The sequence below is a fragment of the Gymnoscopelus braueri genome (assembly GCF_963280865.1).
Source record: "Gymnoscopelus braueri genome assembly, chromosome: 14".
Taxonomy (NCBI): domain Eukaryota; kingdom Metazoa; phylum Chordata; class Actinopteri; order Myctophiformes; family Myctophidae; genus Gymnoscopelus; species Gymnoscopelus braueri.
Window position 1 is genome coordinate 9,957,196 of NC_137619.1, and position 16,856 is coordinate 9,974,051.

Genomic DNA, 16,856 nt, shown 5'->3' on the forward strand with positions numbered 1-16,856 from the left:
CAGGTTTTTTTTGACTCAAACCAGAAACAGGATCATGTCAAAGGTCATGTCAAACTAGACACAGGATCTAAATGTCTCAATACAAGAGCAGGGAGACCACTCCAATATAAGTTACGTTGTATTAACATATTCTACCATACAGGTTGGACAAAATAAAAATGTATTCACAAAAAAAAAATCTATAGAGTGTTTGTTCAGTAACAGCTCTCCATGTCTCTCCAGCTCTTCAATAAACAGAAATAAATTTTCTGGTAGGTGACAAAATGTCAGCCAATCAGGAGAGAGTACCCATTTATCAGCTAGTGTTCCAGTTCCAATTGCATTTCTTTGTGTCATCACTTCCAATTTCACTTGTTTGATCTGTATCCTGCCTGAGTTCTCTACCCTGATTGGATAAAATTGGTATCCTGACCTGAAAAAGATTTTTCAGGGGAGCAGGAGAGACATGGAGACTGCTGTTACTGAACAAACACTCTAAAGCAATGAGTACTATCAGAATATAGAGCTATTTAACACTTATTTGAACCAAATACAATAACTTACCCTACCTTTAAGTATATGATTTTCACCTTTTAAGTGTAACCAGTTTAATCTATTTAAAGATGAGCTTGTAGATCTGCTATTTTCAGAGCGCAACACCCGAGCACAACCAAACATAAAATGTCTTGTCTTTTAGTTCTACTGGATCTCTCCTCCAATAGTCCCTCCCTAACATTTTAGTCTAGTTTTTATTTGTTGAAATTGTCTGTATATTTAGTCTTAGTTTTAGTAATCATAGCTCAGTTTTTATTTAGTTTTCGATCAATATATTTCGTCATAGTTTTAGTCGACAAAATTAACACTGGTGTGTGTGTGTGTGTGTGTGTGTGTGTGTGTGTGTGTGTGTGTGTGTGTGTGTGTGTGTGTGTGTGTGTGTGTGTGTGTGTGTGTGTGTGTGTGTGTGAGACAGTGAACTGTCTGGACGTGCACGTGGAGAAGCATCCAGACAGAGTAGCTCTCATCTGGGAGAGAGACGAGCCCGGCACGGAGGTCAGGGTCACATACAGGTGAGACTTGTCTTCAACTTTTTATTTATTCATTTAACCCATTAAGACCCGAGGCCTACAAATGTCTGAAAAACTTGTGTTGCTATATCATTGGTGCTCAAACTTTTTCATGTCAAGGACCCTCAAAATTATATATAATTGGCCGCGGACTCGCATCTCAACATATTTTGTTCCAGGGACAACCAGAAGCAAAGATTTGAGTTAAAATATTTGCTTTAAAAATAGTTATTTTCAAAGATATGCAAAAATGTTCATGATTTTTCAAAGATAGCAGATCTACAAGCTCATAGTGCGGCACAAAGTGACACGCAATGAGCTTGTATATCTGCTATTTTTGAATAGCCAAAGTATAAAAGAATGCTTTTTAGCTAAAATGACACAGATGCTTTTCCGGTCTTACTGTAATGGGTTAAAGTAGTGGTTCTCAAACTTTTCAGGCCGCGACCCCCGAAAATAATCATATTTGAACTGGTGACCCCCCACCCTGACTGACAAGCACCTGGAATAATAGGAGTTGAGGCATAACATTTTGTTTGACTCGGTTCCACAGATACAAATTGTGAAAATAGCTGATCTACATGCTCACAACGCGTGAGCATGTAGATCGGCTATTTTCACAATTTTCTTACATGTACCGTATTTTCCGCACTATAAGGCGCATCTTAGTATAAGGCGCACCTTCAATAAATGTATTATTTTCATATATAGGGCGCACCGCGTTATAAGGCGCATCCGCACTATAAGGCGCACTGACGGTGCGGCTTATAGTGCGGAAACCAAGGGAACCAATATTGATACATATATAAGGCGCATCGGATTATAAGGCGCATCCGCACTATAAGGCGCACTGACGGTGCGCCTTATAGTGCGGAAAATACGGTATATAATATTTGACAATTTGGCCAATTTTGGACTATTTTTTATGTTTTATGTTGATTACTTTTAACGCAGTAAAGGTCCTTGCACACTGGTGCGTCTTTTCGTTGCGTTTTTTTTACAACAATGAAAAAAATTGAAAAAACAATGAAAAAAAATAAAACGCAACGAAAAGACGCACCAGTGTGCAAGGACCTTAATGGTCTTATTTTGTAGGCCTATTTAATTCTTTATTTTAGCGGTATTAAAACGGTCCTTAAATTGTAACTTTAGAAATGTGCAGATACACTGTATACACTCAAACTGTACGTTGGTGTGTGTTCACATTGGGGCCATGATGTCAAGGTCTTGTTTGTACCCTTTTTTCCCCCTCCCAATTTAGTCGTTATGGTAAAATGGTAAATGGTGCATTTATATAGCGCTTTTATCCAAAGCGCTTTACATTGATTGTGCCATTCACCCATTCACACACACATTCATACACCGATGGCGGAGGAAACCATGCAAGGCACCAACCTGCTCATCGGGAGCAATTAATTCGGGAGCAATTAATTCGGGAGCAATTAATTCCTTCCACTGCTTGCCACTGCTGTGGTACTCTACTGGCTCACCAACCAGTGAGGAGCCCCCGCCGGGAGGACCTAGAGCCTCCGTCCTACTCCTCCCATTCAACATTCACCGCTGACAGTCGCCGCCCCCCCCAGCCGATAGAGTTATAATGTATCTAGAGAACAGACGGCCCCGCCCCCACCTATTCATTTCAATGAAAGATGCTCTTCTTCTTGGATTGGCTCCAACATTGGAGCAAATAGAGCAGAGCGCACTAGCGTTTCAGACGATAGAACCACGCGCAGTAGAATTCTAAATGTGGAAGTCTTGCAATACCAGATTTGGCCACCAGGCTTCTATGGCTTCAATAATCCTCTGCGGTTCTGGGGGCTTGCCCCAGCCCCTTGGATTGTGTGTAACAACAAAGCCTTATACTGTACTGTACTGTGCTGCACTGTATTGGTTCTCAAATTGTGGTCCGGGGACCCCCAGGGGTCCTTGGGGGGTTCCAGGGGGTCCCCAGCAAAAGTAGTTAACATAACATCACAATAATTTTAGCCACTTTATCCATTTATATGTTGGCTATTCAAAAGTAGCAGATCTACAAGCTCACAGCGTATAACTTTGCATCGCGCTGCAAGCTTATACTGTACATTTGCATTTTTTAATTCATTTTTTTTTTACATATCTTCTCGTCTGGGGGTCCATGGCACAAAAAAAATTCAGATGGGGGGGGGGTCTGCGGCCAAATACAAATCAATTTGGGTGTCCTTGAAATGAAAAAGTTTGAGAACTACTGCTGTGCTGTATCTGAACATGCTTTGAGAAACATCTGATTCAGACACAGAGCTGCTTCCTGTACTGTACTCTACTGTACTGTACTGTACACAGTAAACAGGAAGTAATTGGTTGTCACGGCGACCATGAACCCCAGCCAAGCCTAAAAGTGAAAGTGTTTGTTTAAGGCTGGAGTTCAGTCAGTGCTGTGTGCCCTCTCTTTGTTATTATGACCACAGTTATGCCATTAGCAATGCAAATGGGGTTGCTTTGAATTTGACAATTATTTACTGAAGAAAACTACAGAAAGAAGACAATTTAGAAAATAATATAAAACACCAATTTGTATAAATTAGATCATTGGTTCTCAAATGGCCAAATAATACGTATCATTTTGGGGGGTCCTTGACATGAAAAATGTTTGAGAACTACTGATTTAGAAAGGCATTTGTAGAATCAGCCTCAGGTCTTAATGGGTTAAATCTGAAAGAAATGATCCTCATCTCTGGACACTGATGTCAAATATTGTGTGACCTCCTGACCTTCCTGTCCCCCCCCCCCCCCCCCCATCAGAGAGCTGCTGGAGACAACATGTCGCCTGGCCAACGTCCTGAAGAGCCACGGGGTCCTGAAAGGGGACAGGGTGGCCATCTACATGCCCGTCTCTCCGCTGGCAGTGGCGGCCATGTTGGCATGCACACGCATCGGAGCCGTGCACACCGTGGTCTTCGCGGGGTTCAGCTCAGAGGCGTTGGCAGGCAGAATACGGGACGGTCAGTTTATTTTATTGTTCTATTAGCGTTTTTGTTTTAATTGTATTTTTTTTATTTGACCATTTAAAATGTACAACGACATCATGGTTAGCGATTATTCCTGCCCACCACCGATGACATCATCTGTTTCCTCCAATGACATCATCGGTGGTTCTTGACTGATTGATTGACTAATTTAAATGTAAACAGCACATGGTGCAGTAAGATTAAAGGAGTAGTTCACCCAACAAATTACTTATTTTCTATCAATTACACACGCCATGAAGCCTAATTTACTGACCGGCGATGACTGGCGGAGTCTACACTGTATGTACAAGGGAGAAAAAGGAAAAACGGCAGCAGTGAATGGCACCTCCTTTCTATGGGGAGTTGCAATTACCTCCCCTTGTGGCCTCCTGATAGGTTGTTTTTCAGGCCAATTTTGAAAGAAACCAGTGATACACATCATTTAATGGACGGTGTTAGGACATTCCACATTTTGGTGACGGATAGAGCAGTCGAATGAGAATTTTCCCATGTTTGTTCTATATTTGGGTGGTACCGCATCATGGTCGCTCCCTCTAGTGTTGTGGCTGTGGGTGTCACTCACTTTGGAGAAGTAGTTAGTCAGGTATGAGGGTATTGAGGGCACTGGTAATTTCAAACAAGATAAAAAAATATATAATAATTATAAATAATTGTTAATGCAAGAACAATGGCTTCTATTTCAACATGCAAACTTTCCAGGAGGAGAAAGGTAGTTTCTATTTAGCTTGGAATCCCCATTGATGATGTCATTGGTAGGCAGTGTTTTGAACTTGTCCATAGCCCCCCAATGGGGGTCCTATTCTAAACGTTGGCTATTAAAAAATAGATGTACAAGCTCACAGCGCGTTATACGTGACACATAATAACAAAAATATAATAATTTTGAATTTTTTAACACAAATCTTCTCTTCTGTGTGTCCCTGGCACAAAACATTTTCAGATGGGGGTCCGCGGCCAAATACTGTATCAATTCGGGGATCCGTGACATGAAAGAGTTTGAGAAACCACTGTTTTAAATCACTATATTTTCATTTTTATATGCTACGTGGCCTCAAAATATAGTCCTGTGTTGCACTGCTGTAGAGTTTTGGCCATTTGAAGTGTTAACCACTGAGCACTGCTGTAGAGTTATGGCCATTTGAAGTGTAAAACACTGCAGTAACACTGCTGTAGTGTATAGTTTAGGCTTTGCGGTGTGCATATTCTCATGCCAGACCCCTGAACAGTGTTTGTGCCAAGTTTGGTTTGGTGTGGACCGCAGCAACATCGTGCCTTGACAACTTGTGGCCCTCGGGGGGTCCCGTATTGTCATGGCAGACCACTGAACAGTGTCTGTGCCAAGTTTGGTGTGTATTGGAGCAACGGTGCGCCTCAAAAATGTATGGCCGCTGGGGGCCAGGGGCCCTGGCGTGACGATTCTCATGGCAGACTCCTGAACAGTGTTTGGTGCAGATTGGAGGAACGGTGCGCCTCGCAAGTCCGGATCTTACGTTTGTGACATCCGCGGCTAGGATAGGATGTCTCCACTCTACCTTAAAGACTTTTAAAATATGTATTTTCCTTCCTGTACCACTTGTGAGTGCCTGGGACTTATGTTTCTTGTTCGGATATACTTTGTACGTTTGTTTTAAGAAGTGTTTTATATAAATGGAGTTGCTATTATTAATCCCTAGTCTTAGTTTTTTCCACTGTCTGTTTAACGTCCCTTAAGGGCAACGGTTAGAATTCCTTTCCCTCTGCTTTATCCCACTGTGTGCTGCTGTCCAGGAACGGCTCAGCACAGCACAGCTCAGCGTGGGTGTCTGACAGCGTGTCCCTCATACTGCTGCTGTCCTGGAACGGCTCAGCTCAGTCTGACAGAGTTTCCCCTCATACTGTTGCGAGGCCCACATTCCTTCAGTTCAGAAGCAATGCTGCAGGTTCCAGGAAAACACTTTCAAGGTCATACTGAGAGGGAGAGGTGGCCTGTGATTACATAAGGCTCCTACACACGACTTTCAGAACCATCAGATAGTTGTCAGATCGCTGTGTAGTTCACACACACACACACACACACACACACACACACACACACACACACACACACACACACACACACACACATACAGTAAACATCTCTGTCGGGTGGAAACCTCATGTCCAAAACTGTTACTTTTCAGGATTCACATTCAAAAGCATTAAAAGCAGCAGATGTACAAGCTCACAACGCAGCGTGAGTGGATCTGCTACTTTTGTTGCTTTTGTGTGATGCTGTAGTGTGATCAAGTAGGCCGTTAATTTACAAAAAAAAACACAAAAAGCTAGAATATGGAGATAAGAGGTTTCTGCCCGATAGCAACAAAATGCCTTCTAAATCCTAAGTCCTAATTTATGTTGCTATATACTATATAGCAAAAATCGAAAATGACACAGATGCTTTCCCGGGTTTTAATGGGTTAAGTTGCGGTTTCCGGACTGCATGATTGCTCGGTGACAGGGGATCACACACTACAAGATTTCACCAGTCCAGGACGTGATATGCTGTTGGATATGCAGACGTGCAATATACTTTTATTCTGGTACATTGTAATGTATTTTCATGAAATACATATTCTCAGAAATAGACGATCTACAAGCTAGCCTGTTTATTGTGAAGTGATGTAAATTACAATGCATTCTGTTAAAAGGAATTGGTTTCACATTATGATCACCTGACATGTCATGTTGGGGTAGCTAATCTCAAATAATAGGCTATTAGTTTTAGTTAATATGTGGTAGCTGTCTGTCTTTATTACAAAAGAGTTTTGTCTTACCTTACTACATCTGAAAGATTAAAGGGATAGTTCACCTGAATTGCAAAACGATTATTATTGTTTTAGGTTTTTATTTTATTTCACCAGGGAGTGCTATTGAGTTTCACAATATATTGTCTAAGTGTTACGCCCCGGTCTAGGGGAACCGAGACGCAACGCCGATTCTACAAATACCTTGACATTAGAAGGATTATGATGTCAATAATTTGTCAGACTTCTCTGTAGTTTGTACTTAAATCACATTCAACCTGGTGTCCTATTTTGTGCTTGTTTAAAAATATAGAGATCTTTTGAAAATAAATGTTAATGTTTCAAATGTTCGAAAATATCTCATTAAAATAAATATGATAGAAATACATCTTCAACGTCTTCAAAAATAGCACAAAAAAAAACGTAAAAATAGTAAGGCTATTTTCACAATTTGTCGTACGGCAAAGTACATAGTGGATTAAGTGTTTCATGGAGTATTTTTAAATGATTAAACCAAACCAGATCACAAGGCCTGCAGCTTCACTATAGATGAACCTGGGATGCATCTCCAGGACTGTTGTGTTTACTGTCTGTCCTCTAACACTAAACATGACATTTACATGGATGATCAACTTCACTGCTAAATGGTGCATGAAGGGACTCGCTCTTTCTTTGGTGTTTCGCCCAGGTGTGCGTGGTTGTATGCCTAAACCTAACCCTAACCTCTAAAACCTTTTTTGGGTCGAGACTCGAGACCCAAAAGAGAAATTTGATGTCTTCCCGAGACCCAAACTAGTGAAAATAGCAGATCTACAAGCTCACAACGCGTCGTGATGCGACACATTGTGAGCTTGTAGATCTGTTATTTTCACTAGTTTGTATTTGTTTACAGAATTGTGATTTTTTTTTTGAATGAATAATTGTGGGAAAAAATCTTTTGAAATATTTCTTTTGTTTTTTAAATAAGAGGTAGAAAAAGGGATATTTACTTGCGAACCACAAATGGGTCCCGACCCACTGTTTGGGAACCACTGCCTTAACCTCACCTCAAAACCACGCCCACCTGGGAGAAACACCTGGGAAAGAGAGAGTCCGGGTGCATGACACCATGCTACCAGTCTCTTCCTGCAGCTGTTTGCTGCTGCACACCAACTTGTCAAAACACAAACCTGCTGGGATTGATTAACTGAATACTTTATTAGTCATAAATGTAAACAGCACGTGGTACAGTTAGATAATAAAGCTAAAAGGATAACACAAAAAAATCCATTGTGTGGTCCTATGTATTCAATTCATCACAACACGATAATACATGTCATCAACAAATACAAAACACTAGGGCATAGCTAGGGTACTTATTAAATATAGTATAAATATAATTAAATATTCAAATATGTTTTGACATATTGTTTATGGTCATGATTCACCACCAGTTTTTTTTTAATTCTTATATTTCTTTCTTATGAATCTGACATCAAATCTCTCTCTCTCTCTCTCTCTCTCTCTCTCTCTCTCTCTCTCTCTCTCTCTCTCTCTCTCTCTCTCACACACACACACACACATACACAGACAGTACGTCACACACAGTCAGTCGCAGCGAGGTCAGAGGCGGAGAATGGTATGGCAGAGAGAAAGAGAAATATTGTTTGTTTGAGTTATTTCACTCCAACGTAAAAAGAGGCAACATCTGATGTGTGTAAAAAAGTCAAAAGGATGTTGTTTTTGCTGCATGTTATTACAGTTTTTCACAATTGTTAACACACAAAAAGCGAAAATTCGGCACAATTTTCACAACCTTAACTTCATGTACTAATCGCTCGACCCAATTTGGCACTACTTCACACTCCCTTATCTGCATTAGACTCTGACTTTCCTTCTTTACACTCATCACTATCATTACATTATCACCTTGTTGTCCAAACACTACACACAATGTTCAGTTGTTGCACACACTTCTCACATAAAATCTCAAAGCATCAATCTACAACACACCTTGTTGTCCAAACACTACATACAATGTTCAGTTGTTGCACACACTTCTCACATAAAATCTCAAAGCATCAATCTACAACACACAAATAGTCAAATCTCTAAACATTCAGGTCTGGTGAGCAATTTGCACCACCGGGCTGCTCCAGTGCGTGAGTGGTTCCAGGACCACCCACATTTTTCCGTTCTGTACCTTCCACCTTATTCTCCTTTCCTGAATCCCATTGAGGAGTTATTTTGAGCTTGGAGGTGGAAGGTATACAGTATGAACGGAACCCACAGAGCCGGGTCCCACTGCTCCAGGCCATGGAGGAGGCTTGTGGCGACGTCACTGTTAGGGTGTGAATCTTCTGCTATCTCACGATTTGATTCGATTCCGATTCTTGGGGTCACAATTCCGATTCTTTTCCGATTTTTTCAAAACAAACGACTCTCGATTAGTAAAATATGTTTTCAAATCAAAATCGAAAAATGTCATTATACAAAAATCGTGAAAATCGATTGCAGCCCTAGTCACTGTTGAGGCCTGTCAGGGCTTCATGCGCCACTCGAGGCGTTTCTTCCAACGCTGCTTGGACAGGGAGAACATTGCCTATTATTTGAATGAGGCCCTCTGGCCAGACATGAACCGGAGGCATGATGCCTAAATCATGTAGAGAAATAAAACATTTTTGGCTGCATATTTGTGTTTTGTTTTATGTTTGACTATGAAAAAAGTAGGCCTACATACACTGAGTCATTTTACAAAAGAAATTGTCAATGTCATTCATATGATGTGTTCCATTTCTATGATTGTGTTTTCAATTTTGCCCTGCAGTGTGCTGTAAATGTTTGGTAGTGTGCAGCACATGCTTATTGTGTGTACTGTAATGAATGGTATGTGTGTGTCATTTGAAAATATGGCTGTGTGTACCAAATGAAAACACAAGTTCCATTTTGTGAACAGTTAAAAGATTTGATGGCAAAGAGTCATCTTGCAAAGGCAGTGTGGGGTTTAGCATTTTGTGTGTGAGGTTTTCAGTTTTGTGTGTGCAGTTTTGAGAAAGCCGTTATTGTTTTGAGAAACGTGTGTTAACAATTGTGAAAAACTGTAAACAGAAATCAAAGAGGGAAGTCTGATAATTTGCAGTTTATTTACAGTACTAATGCAGGCTTTCAATATAAGATTTTGATGTCCACATTTAAAAAATGTCATGGTAGAAATTGCCAATGCCATCCATTTCTGTTGGTATCGGCACTGGGATACTAGCCGTGGAAGTGGTATTACTTGGTACTTGGTAAATAGCATTAACTGAACCCCAGCATCCATATACTATAGGGGAACTAGGCAAAAATAGCAGATCTACATGTTCACAATGCGTCACAGCTTGACGCATTGTGAGCTTGTAGATCGGCAATGAGTGGCCATGACATCACGCACGCACGCACGCACGCACGCACGCACGCACGCACGCACGCACGCACGCACGCACGCACGCACGCACGCACGCACGCACGCACGCACGCACGCACGCACGCACGCACGCACGCACGCACGCACACACACACACACACACACACACACACATATATTATTTTATTTAGTTTGTGTACATCACTGATTCTCAACCTTTAAAAATCTCGCCTCTGTTGGGTGGAAACCTCATAATATGAGGTTTCCACACAAAAGGTTGATATGAGATAAGAGTGTGTGTGTTTGTGTGTGTGTGTTCCCTGCAGCTCAGTGTAAGGCGGTGGTGACGTGTAACCAGGGTGTGCGGGGGGGTAGGACCATAGAGCTCAAACCCACGGTGGACGCAGCCGTCCAGAGCTGCCCGTCTGTCCAGCACGTCTTCACCGCCCAGCGCACCTCCAGCCCCGCCCACATGGGCAGCATGGACGTCTCATTGGAGGAGGTGAGATAGTCTGTAACTGAGACACTCTGTACACCAAAAATGTCTTTGCCGAAAATGGGCGATCTACAAGCTCCTCTCCTCTCCTCTCCTCTCCTCTTATCCCCTCTCTCCTCTCCTCCTCTCTCCTCCAGGCCATGTCTAAGGAGTCTGCGGTGTGCCCTGCAGAGCCCATGGACAGTGAAGACATGCTCTTCATGCTGTACACGTCAGGCAGTACGGGTCGGCCTAAAGGCATCGTTCACACTCAGGCTGGATACCTGCTGTACGCCGCTGTCACACACCAGGTACAGTACGCTACTCCGTGAGTGGTTGCTGCTCAATTGTTTATTGCAAAAGATAAGCCAAATGAAGAGAGAAAACCTCTAATTAAAATGAATAAAAATTGTTTATTCCAGGGAAAGTCTCTTAACTCATTCACTGCCACTGACGTAAAAAACGTAATTTGTCCCGTTTACCAATCCTGCCACTGACGTAAAAAACGTAATTTTTATTATTTATTTTATTTTATTATTTTATTATAGTTTTTTTTTCAAATTTGACCCAAAGACCAAGGAGATATGATTGTTTAAAGATCTACACTCCCATCCACTTCCTTGTTAACTTAAAACTTAAAAATTCTGTATCTCGGCTCCTGAGTACTTTTTTTTTTCAATGAAAAATCTCTGGCAGTGGGCAAACGCGGCCAGCAATAATTGTGGCAGTGAATCTTAACAAGTGTTAGTGATAGTTTCTGAAGTTTTCACAGCGAGTATTTTATACGCAGATTGTGATGAAGCGATTCAGTTCCTTCTCTGAACAGATGCCACAACCTTAATCTTGTCTCCCAAGCAACCATGTCACTGCCACGTATTCCAATATGCCCAACAACACAAGGCCACCCTGTTACCTTAATGTTGATACATATACTGTGAGGCCAGCCTGACAATAGTAGTCAAGTCACAGACACCGATTGTGAATGCACAGGCAACTCGACCATACTAAATAATAAGAAATACAGATGAAATACATATTCATCAAATTGATCAACTCTGAGAGTGTACACATAAAGTCCATCATTTTGCGGGGTTTATTTTCAGCCAAGGACCAAGGTAACTGTGGGCAGCCAAAAGCGTACATGGCTTACACACTTTATAAGTAATAACACTCACTGGTGGCGAGTGCCGTCCCAAATCAAATGTTGTTCATGAATAGCAGGCCACTATTTCCAGACAGCCTGATTGAAAGAAGTGTTTCTCAACACAACCAACGGACCCTCAGTGTGCTGCTCAGTGGACAAACAGGTCAGGCAGTAGTACTGATCATTATATTTTCAGATTAAACACAAACAAGCAGTAGTACTGATCATTTTATTTTCAGATTAAACACAAACAGGCAGCAGCACTGATCATTATATGTTCAGATTAAATGCAAACAGGCAGTATACAGATCATTATATTTTCAGATTAAAAGGACGTTGTTTGTGCGCCGTTTGTGTTAGTTGGTTAAATGTTCTTGGTGCTTCGCGGAATCTGAACTGCAGGGCTGGCAAACTAATTCTGCCTAATCGAACCACATTTCTAACATCAGCAACTAAACACATCTCACAGATACAAAAATACAAATATAAAAACAGGAATCGATAGCAGCCCCGATTCGCAAACTGTCTCAAGTTGTTGTGTTGACAGACACAGCTGTGAGGAATGGATTCTCCGACCAATCAGTGGCTGCAGAGTTATACGTCACTGTTTTGGCCCCGCTTAGCCTAGCTCGGACCTACAAAGGAGTGGTGACTTTTTAGGCCCTCATTTCGTACCACTTAGATACCACTCAACCGAATTCCTTGTATTGGAAATGGTGGCACAAGTAGGCGGTGTCGGGGGTGGTGTGGAGCCATGCAGTAGAAATCCGGTTTAGCTAGGGGTGTAAGTGGTTAAAGAGCTTCTATTATATTTAGACAACAGAAGTGAACTTGTTTGTTTACAGTGATTAGGGCCACAGACAATACATGGTAAAACTATGACAGTGATTATGTAACCAACCCTGGGAACTGTGTGTGCGTGCGTGCGTGCGTGCGTGCGTGCGTGCGTGCGTGCGTGCGTGCGTGCGTGCGTGCGTGCGTGCGTGCGTGCGTTCGTGCGTTCGTGCATGCGTGCATGGCCAATCCCCGCTGTCACAAAAGCTGTCATGATGAACAACTTTCAATTTGACATCCGTGTTTTGGCCATGCGATTCTAGGTGAAAACGTTCACACATTTTCAAAGAATTAAAAAAATGTCACAATCTTTCTAAATAGCAAAAAAACTGATCTAGTACTTTTGCTTTCCCTCCTACAACGCAGGGCTTAAGCCAGAGATCTGCTATTTCTGGCGAATGTTCCCCCCCGGAATATGGATGCTGAGGTTGAATTGGTTAAGTTGTGAAGGAGTTTATTAGACAAGACTGTGGGCCACATAGTTTGGCATTGGCAACGCTGGTTGTTATGGAGAGACTATCAGACAAAAGCCTCTTTATCTGCCTACTCTATCCACACACAATACTGACCCCCTGCCTGAGAGAGAGAGAAGGGGGGGGCGGGGCAGGGGCGGGGGGGGGGGGAGAGAGAAAGATAGGGATTAAGAGAGAGCAAGTGGATAGATGGTGTCAGGGACGGCAAGAGAGACACAAGAGGGAGACTTTGGTGTTGGTTTAAAATAAAGTTTTTTAAGCTGCACTATGTAACTTTTCTCTTCTACCCCCGGATTTGAACCCCGTTTCCTGCGCAAGTGCTGACATTTTTTTTTACCATTGAGCTAATAGAGCCTGCCTGCTTGCTCAGGGGATACATTGAATCTTGGCCATCAGGTCAAAATTCTTGTCAGATCCTGTGTCTAGGTGAGACATGACCTTTGACACGATCTAAATGTCTCAATAGAAGAGCAGGGAGACAAAATACAACCACCCCAATTGTATAAGTTATATTGTATTAACGTACTCTAGCACAGGGGTCTTCAACGTTTTTCAGGCCAAGGACCCCTTAGCTGAGAGAGAGAGAGAGATGAAGCAGGGACCGCCCCACTACATTGTCTTGCAGATTAAACTTTTCCATACATTTCATAGATGGCTTCATAGACTTGTTTGACAGCGCTATCACCAGTGTATTCTCAGACATTTAACACTCTCAATACTTAGTATTTGGTCTGCTCTTTTTGCCGAACATAGCCGATCTACAAGCTCACAACACACCACAGCGCGACGTGTTGTGAGCTTGTAGATCTTCTATTTTCGGCTACTGTTCCGCTCAGAATATAGGGATGCTAGTGTTCAAGTGTTCAAGTGGTTAATGTAAATAAAATGAAAAGTTCCTATATCACACAAAGATTTGGAGACCCCTCTGTAGTAACTCTGAGGACCCCTGGAGAGGTTCCGGACCCCTTGTTGAAGACCCATGCTCTACCATACAGATTGGACTAAATTAAAATGTATTCATGAAAAAAGTTATATAGTGCCGTTTAAAAAAACTAACAGAACTGAACAGCACAACTGATCTAACCAGAATGACACATGAGGGGGTGGTCAGACTACTACTAACAAAAAAAAAGGGGGATAGACAAAGACTACCATTTAAACACATAGGTACAAATAACTACAACCTAAACCCATATAACACCAAGATTAACTAATGACATTACAATCCAACTGAAACTCCCCCCAAACAAATCTCCAAACAAAATCAAAGTAGAAAAATGTGCTCCTCGGAGCACAGGTCTCCGCCAGGCCAGGTAGTAGAAGCCAATCTTAGCCAATCAGGATGGAATATGAAAAATCGGACAGGTCCACTTTGATCATGACTGAGATAATGTTTACCGATTTGCGTGATGTTTGGACAAAATCTAAAAATCAAAGTAGTAATATAAAATATAGTAATATAGTTTTATAAAAATCTGCCTCCTGGTGGCACTATAATAGGACAATTTGAAAGATGTCAAATTGTCCTATCTTTGAAAGATTTGGATCGATTCGATCGATCCAACGGTGCCGGAGATTAGCTGTACACAGACGGACAAACACACACACACATGGACAGACGGATAGAGGCCTTTGGCATCACTGTGCGTCTTTTCCGGGGCTTGGCAAAGCACCTAACAGCTGTATATAATATATATGCCATTGGTCTGTTTAGCAGACTACGGTGACTTGTGTGGGACAACCAAGAGATGCTGGGGAAACTGGATGACAGTGGTGAATAAAAAGGCTATATGTTATTTTAGTCCGGACTTGTCCTATAAGGTATTAATGTGCGGTGTGATGTTCTGTTGTTGCAGTGTTTTTGACTAGCAGGTGTTAATGCATGGATGTGTGTGTGTGTGTGTGTGTGTGTGTGTGTGTGTGTGTGTGTGCGTGTGCGTGTGCGTGTGCGTGTGCGTGTGCGTGTGCGTGTGTGTGTGGGCGTGTGTCTGTGTCTGTGTCTGTGTCAGTGTGTGTTTGACTACCAGGAGGGGGACGTGTTTGGCTGTATGGCGGACATCGGCTGGATAACGGGTCACACTTACGTGGTGTATGGACCACTGTGCAACGGAGCCACCACCGTGCTGTTTGAGAGCACACCGGTCTACCCTAACCCAGGCAGGAGACACACGCACGCACGCACGCACGCACGCACGCACGCACGCACGCACGCATCTCCATATTCTAACTTTTTTCTTTCGTAAATTTAACGCTCTACTTCATCATACTACAGCATCACACAAAAGCATCAAAAGTAGCAGATCTACAAGCTCGAAAATGTGGTGCGAAGTGACGCGTTTTGAGCTTGTAGATCAGCTACATTTGCTATTTTTGAATTTGAATCCTGAAAAGTAACAGTTTACCTTGTATGTCCAAAACCATTAGCCTACTTTTCATTCACTCAATATTTATTAAAAAAAATTAACCCACAGACACACTTAACCACTTTTACTTTCACTACAATTCTTTTTTTTTTGTTTTTTATCATTAGTGAATAGTGAATGAAAAAAAATGGTTTTAAAAGTAGGCTGTTGGCTATTTTCAATGCTTTTGAAATAAACGTAGCTACAGTAATAGGGGCTAAAGTGGTTAATTCATAATGCATCTTTGTACGTTTGCTTCCTGGGGAGACAACGTACATTTCTCTTATGGGTGTCAAGCTGAAGAAGTTTGGGAATCCCTGAATTAAACATGCTGGACGGACAGACGGACGGACGGACGGACGGACGGACGGACGGACGGACGGACGGACAGACAGACAGACAGACAGACAGACAGACAGACAGACAGACAGACAGACAGACAAGGCAGACAGACAAGACAGACAGACAGACAGACAGACAGACAGACAGACAGACAGACAGACAGACAGACAGACAGACAGACAGACAGACAGACAGACAGACAGACAGACAGACAGACAGACAGACAGACAGACAGACAGACAGACAGAATCTGTCTTGAGAGGTTAATGAATCACAAGCTATAGTGGTGTGTGTCATTATTTACATTGTAACACAATGTGAGTGTAAAGTAGTGGTGTGGTGGCTCATTAACCTGCATCAGCCTCTGGCTCTATGACCCGTAAGCTGTGGAGAGGTTGAGGGTTTAACTGCCCTGCTTTTATGTGAACACACATAAAACACACATAAAGGCCCTTCACCTCGTGTTAAAGGTGAGGTATAGTGTAATGGCCGCTGTTATTACTAAAACTATGACGATCGCCGACTACCTTTTATCACTGGCAAAAACGAAATAACAACGTAAAACAATTATGACAAAATATACTGACAATGTCAACAAATCGGCGATTGAAGTTGATCGGTCGGACAGTTCTTGAGATATGCGGGGGATTCTTTAGCACGCACGCAGAGATTTCGTACATCACAAAGCGCTGCACTGTGATAAGTTGTGAGTTTATAAATAGTCCATTTTAGTTTTTGAACAATAAAAAGAAAAATGTTACAAATGTTCACCTTTAATTACATGCCCAAATTAGGGATGTCAGGTGGTAGAAAGCAGTTGCAGAAATAGCCTAAATTAATCTTTTAGAGTTTAAGAGTAAAGTCCTCTCCTCTCCTCTCCCCTCCCCTCCCCTCCCGTCCCCTCCCCTCTCCTCTCCTCTCCTCTCCTCTCCTCTCCTCTCCTCTCCTCTCCTCTCCTCTCCTCTCCTCTCCTCTCCTCTCCTCTCCTCTCCTC

The 16,856-nt window shown here is 42.2% G+C and overlaps 1 protein-coding gene across 1 annotated transcript in view; it reads left to right on the forward strand.

Annotated features, from left to right (window-relative positions):
- acss1 (acyl-CoA synthetase short chain family member 1) overlaps window positions 1-16,856 on the forward strand; it is a 34,642-nt gene that overhangs the window by 1,345 nt on the left and 16,441 nt on the right. Inside the window, exons 2-6 of the mRNA XM_080449076.1 lie at window positions 950-1,046; window positions 3,822-4,021; window positions 10,519-10,694; window positions 10,826-10,978; window positions 15,128-15,275. Coding sequence (XP_080305202.1) covers window positions 950-1,046; window positions 3,822-4,021; window positions 10,519-10,694; window positions 10,826-10,978; window positions 15,128-15,275 — 774 coding nt within the window. The remainder of the gene's footprint in view (window positions 1-949; window positions 1,047-3,821; window positions 4,022-10,518; window positions 10,695-10,825; window positions 10,979-15,127; window positions 15,276-16,856) is intronic.